At 38.2% G+C, this 6000-nt stretch overlaps 1 protein-coding gene across 4 annotated transcripts in view; it reads left to right on the forward strand.

The window, feature by feature from the left end:
* The window catches only part of Kcnc2 (potassium voltage-gated channel subfamily C member 2), a 166176-nt gene extending 161534 nt beyond the window's left edge, over positions 1 to 4642 (forward strand). Inside the window, exons 5-6 of one of the 4 annotated variants that reach the window (XM_032912439.1) lie at positions 2335 to 2429; positions 3527 to 3609. In XM_032912439.1, the coding sequence (XP_032768330.1) occupies positions 2335 to 2396 (62 nt within the window). In that variant the 3' untranslated portion in view covers positions 2397 to 2429; positions 3527 to 3609. Of the gene's footprint in view, positions 1 to 310; positions 976 to 1449; positions 2618 to 3526 lie in introns of those variants that run through there. The other 3 variants (XM_032912431.1, XM_032912416.1, XM_032912423.1) reach the window with 3 other exon arrangements.
* Positions 4643 to 6000: the final 1358 nt, after the last annotated feature.

The following is a 6000-nucleotide window of genomic DNA, read 5'->3' on the forward strand; positions in this document are numbered from 1 at the left end:
ATTCAACATAAAGTCCTTTCCCAAGACCACTATTATAATTAATAGATGGTGAAATGTCTATTTACAAAATGATTTAGAAGACACTAAGTCTACTGGAAGTTAACGTGTGTACATGTGGGCAGGGAGTCTTCCTTACTCTTCTGTCCTGTTTCACCCAGTTTTAGCCTGTTCTAAAGTTGTGATGGAGTCTGTCTTGATGTATAACTGTCTTGGCCTCTCCTCTGTCAGATAAATATAAAAATTACTTTGATCCCAATAAAGAGTAGAGGCGGTTACAAAGGACTTTCTTTTCTCTTCGTCCCACAATCAGCAAGCACACTAGAGCCCATGGAGAGTACTTCACAGACTAAAGGAGACACGAGACCTGAAGCTCACTGGAATTGTGCGCACTTACTCAATTTTGGCTGTCCTACGGGAAGTTCGTTTCCCACCCTCTAAGTGTTCAGTGGAACTGCCAAACGTTTATTTCCAAAGCTGTGTGGTGATAGGACTCCATTTTCATTCCCGTGTCTTGCTCTCCACGTTACGTCACGCTTTGTATGAGACGCGCCCCCAGCTCATCCAGCTGCCTCGAATAGTCTACTGAAAATGCGTGTGACCGCCTTCAAAGGTCACAGGATGGGGTCCTGGTTGGAGTGATTAGGGAAATCCACCAAGCTCGTGTTCCGGAGAAGCTGTTTAATTATCTAAGTACACGGCTACCACCAACAATAGATTAGGTTGAGAATTTTTGGTTAAAACAAAATTGGCCTCAGTTTGTGGAGGGAGAGGGAAAGAGAGGAAGTCATCTGCATACATCAAATTCTGATCTATTTCACTAAAATTATGACTCGGTTTACATTCCATTGGCTTCCTTTTTATTTAATTTAATTTTATTACCTAAGGGATTGGTAATGTGCGTTCCATCCTGAATCACGTGGATAATGGCACCCAATGCCATTATTCTATGAATCACTCTTTCAAACTAGTAAACCTTAAAAAAATACATGTTGGAAACAAGTGCATACTGTAGGTTAAGCATGCTTCATTAATTAATCATACTAAAATTTAAAAGAATGTATCTCCTATATTTTTAATTTTTTAGAAACATGTCCTGAAAATTTAAAAGTGTTTAGTCTGTAAACTTATTTAAGGTTTTTTTTTTTTTTGGCCTAATTTTTAAAAGTTCTTGTAGTCTCTATGCCAAAATCATGTCAGTACTAATTATGATCGAGCATAAATATGTTTTGAAAGACTGTAGCTATAATTTGTTATAGCTGGTTTAATTTTTTTCAGAATGTGAATTCAAATGAACTCCAGTGTTAAGACGTGCGAATTGTGTCAATATTGAATTCTTTACAAATGGTTTTAGCTAAAAAAATTAGCACGTTGGGTTACCCTGCGCAGTATTGTTTGTCTCTGTCTGTACTGGTTGAACTCAACTGACGTCTATGCATTTTTTCATGAAAGGATATGAAAAATCCCGAAGCTTAAACAACATAGCGGGCTTGGCAGGCAATGCTCTGAGACTCTCTCCAGTAACATCCCCCTACAACTCTCCGTGTCCTCTGAGGCGCTCTCGGTCTCCCATCCCGTCTATCTTGTAAACCAAACGGCACCAATCGGCTAAATTCTATCACTACAACTCCTGTCCACCCTGTAATGGAAACAATTAACTGTAGAGTTTCTCCGGGCTCCATTAAGAACAGTGTAGATCCTGCATGACATTACTATTCGAAGTCAGAAATGCTACTCGAGTAGCTAGAACATCTTATCCTGGCTTTAAAGATGGCCTAAAGTAGTGCTGCTATTCAGTAAGAGTTGCCCAATTTTCCTTTCGCTATACGGTGACCAATAGCGTCAGATATTGGCCAGTACACGAATGCATAAGCATATATTCAGGGAGATATTCTTTAATAGTGTGCTTCTAAATGCCAACCACTTCACTGGACCTTCCTTTCTTGTGACTGACTCCAACCCATTCTGAAGATGTCTGGGATCCTATCTAGATCGTATAAACCATGACTTTGGTCAGCTCGTGTGCATGGACCATCTTGTCTGTATCACCTGAATACAGTGTGTAGTGTCCTGGTACCGGATGGCTCGGGGACACATATACTCACTTCAAACCATCCTGCAAATGTGAACGCGCTGGGAGCCTGTTCTGCATGTGGAATTGTGGGGCAGGGAGGGGCGCCTTTCTCCTTGCTATCCCCCACCCATTGTTTGATAGATGTATTTACTTTAAATACCTTAATTTCTCGATTGATTTATTTTTCTTAAAAAAATGAAAACGAAAACAAAAACAAATGCTGTTTTGGTGTTCTGAATGTTTTTGGTTGTTTGTACACACAGATAACTGCAAAGATGTTGTCATTACTGGTTACACGCAAGCCGAGGCCAGATCTCTTACTTAATGACTTGGGAAAGGCACAAAACATGAAAGAAAGGTAACGGCTAACCAGGCTTGCATTGTTTAGCCAAGAATTGCTGCTTGGTACTAGAGCCATTTCCCCCCTTATAAGTCCTAGAATTTGTCATTACTTTTAGATGTAGAGTGCCAAATATTACCCAAAGCTTTTGTCTATTTTTTCTTGCCTCTTTGTTTTTTATTTATTATTTTGCGTGAACATTAAAAGTTACTGGTGTTCACTGGAGGCTTTTTTGACTAGCCTTAAAATTTGCCTCAAAGGACTAACCAGATTCTTCAGGCTGTGTTGAATCAGGTGCTTCGTCCCATGTGTTGTCACCATCTGTCTGTCTTAGCTCCCTGTCTTAATTGTACAAGCTATCTGTCTCCATAGAGGGTAGATGTGCCCTGATCGTCTCTTTAAACTTAGTACCGATCTCCCTACCTCCTGCCCATGTCTTCTTTGCTACTTGGAGCAGCCTCTCTGCTTTGTGTATAAAACTAATGATGCTCTGTAGACTACCTAAATTAATAGGCACTGTGAATATTTTTTTTCATGAGCAGGACCGAAGCAGCGATTTCACCATAGTTCTCTGTTGCCTAATGCATTGCTGGTTTCTATTATCTAGGAATCAGCATTCTTTCAGGAAACATCTCTAGGGAATCCGTTGTTTTTTTTTGTTTTTTGTTTTTTGTTTTTTTTTTTTTTTGGTTCTGGAGGGAAGATAGTCTGTTTACACATCCCTACCAAATGCCATAGCAATAGTATATCTGATATTTTGGATATGAGAGGGAAGGAAAATGCCATAATACAGTTGCAGAATAGACTATTACTTTCAAGGGACTGATCCTTAAGAGTGTTGACGAATTCCTAATTCCAATGTTTATTTTTGATAGAAAGGCAGTTGCTACTTTTGTTATTGGAAAAAGACATGTGTTAATCTCCATTCCCAAGCCCTAGAGCATGAGCTGCATGTCAGAGATCTTGTACAGCAATGCATTTACCCAGACTTAAATATTCGAAATTTAGAGATACCGTGATTCTTTTGATAACACCATTCATAGAATGCTGTAAATACCCAGAGATTAACGGTAAGGAATTAATATGCTGTCTGGTGCTGCTGTTATTGACTGCAGTGTTGTACAGAATTTATCATGGATTTTTGCCTGCTGAAAATGGGACATTGAGATTTAGCCATTCCAAGGATTGTACTGGAAACTTCTGCTACTGAATGTGACTGGATGTGACCGGTTTGTGTTCAGAAGAGGTCCCGCATCCTATGAGGCATTTAAAGCTTGTAAAGAAATGGTGGCTGGAACTGAAATGGTGTTTGCCAAGGAAATATTCTGCTTGTCGACAGACCAGAGTCCACAAAGCAACTGTAAATACCAACGTGTGCATGGGTCCACCCTTCTCACAGTCTCATAGCACAGGGAGCCACATGGTCAGCATCTGTGAAGCTTTAAGAAATGCCCACAAGGCTCTGAATGGCTCCTCTCGGGCTCATGGTGGTTTTGCTGCAAATTACAGAGGGCAGTGAATCCAATGTAGTATAGGTCTGTTTTCATTTCTTTTATTTGTACATTACGTGTTGTATCTACAAACACTGATTGCCTCATTTTCTTGCAAACCACTTATATATCAGCTTGTCAACTATGTTGTAAACTTTTAGTGTCTACATAGAAATCTAACCATTTCTTAGTCATGTATTCATTTAGTTCTGGAACGCTGTTACTATCTAGAAGACAGTCATCACCAGTATTCATAGTTTAAGTCTTTTGTCATTGTTACCTCAATTATAAATGTTAAAAATATAAATTCTGGCAATGAGAATATTTTTTTATTAAATGATCAAGGAAAATGTCAGTATATAGTAGAATATTATCAAATTATATCCTAAAATGTCTATTTTGCATAAAAGAGATATTCTTCAATCGATTCCTTTTTTTCGTGAGCTTTGTGGCTAATGAAGCGTGTGTTTGTCTTCATCACTGCTGTAGTTGAAACTGTGTAAGAGTTTTTCATCTTGCTTAATCAATATTTCCAGAATCTATTAGTTCCCCTGGGATTCTGAATATACTCTATAGCCTAATTATAAACCCCTGTATCGTGTACCTTTTGTGACCATCTCAAGGTGCATGCCTAATCGTTGTGATAAGCCAATGGACATGTTACTAACTGAAATGAAGAATAAAAGTCAAACGATCTGGGGATAAACTTGAATCCTATCTGATTAAATGATTCCGACCCTTCTCTGGCTTCCTTTCTTTGTGTGTTACTCTTTCAATGCCTTTGCTATTGTCATGTTCCATAGATCCACCACACACATTTATACATTCCCAAGAAATAGGGAAATGAAGGTCTTTTAAAGATACCAGAGTTCTCATTTTCACTCAAATTTTAGAAACCTAGCTGAAGGTTTCCATTCCATTATGTTTTCTTGCTTCTTTTCTCCCGTGACTGACTAGAGAATTACCTGCTGCTATGACACTCAGCATTTACAGGCAGTTTTATGATGAATACTAAGATTTCACTAATATTTCTGATTTGCCCTAGTAGTGGGGGGAAATGTTTTAATTTCATTAGCAGTGCAGTTAAGGACCTGAGTGATACTTCTTTCATTTACATTTTTTTTCACAATTATCCTTTCTACATTTTAAATATTTACTCAACCTCTTGGTGTAAATTCTATTTTAAAACATGCCTTCTGCCTTTAGATCTCTGTTTTCTACACAAGACGTACATAGCTCGCATTCCAGCCATACTGCAGGGGTATGCATAAATTTACCATCCACAGTTCTATCACAGCATCCAATGGTAGGAGAGAAAAGGAGAGAAAAAAAAAGTATTGAGGCAGAAAAGAATGCGGGCACATTCAACCCCCCTTTAAATAATGTATCAGCATGTGAGTGTCTGTCTCCAAGCTGTTCAGTGCCAGTGATGAAGAGAATACTAAGATGCTGAGCCTAGCAAAGGGGGTTTTGCAGGTAGAATTACCTGCAAATATTATTAACAATAATATTCAGAGGAAAGATTTGCTATGGGAAGGAACACTGTGAATAAAGAGAAAGCACACACTTCTATCGATAGCAATTACCACCAGTTCTTATTTTTAGAAAGCAGGAATAAGACATCACGAGTAAAGAGTAATGATATTCATCTTATTTTTACAATGAATCACAAGTGGGGGCTAGGGAGAGGCCCCAGAGGGTAAAAGTCCTTGTCATCACGACTGGAAATCTGAGTTTAAGCCCGAGGACCCACACAGTGGAAGGGGAACTGACCCTCTATTTGCTTAGTGACTTTCATACATACACTGTGGCACACACACGGGTAAACAAAGTATAAAGTAGAACAATAAATAAATGATCTGAAGAATGGCTTCCGATGAACTCATAAAGACTCTCAAGAATGTACAATCTGCTTGAGAACGTTTTTACTTACAAATCAATTTAAATATTGAAATCCTTAGGAATTAAATTTGATTACAATATGTCACTTAAAATTTTCCAGTTTTCACTGCCAAAATGAAAGTTTTAACATTTAAATATTATTAAATGATAGATTTATATTAATATTCTCTCTTGTGGGTTCAGTGAGCTTAATATTG

This window comes from Rattus rattus, chromosome 1 (genome assembly GCF_011064425.1).
Source record: "Rattus rattus isolate New Zealand chromosome 1, Rrattus_CSIRO_v1, whole genome shotgun sequence".
Taxonomy (NCBI): Eukaryota; Metazoa; Chordata; class Mammalia; order Rodentia; family Muridae; genus Rattus; species Rattus rattus.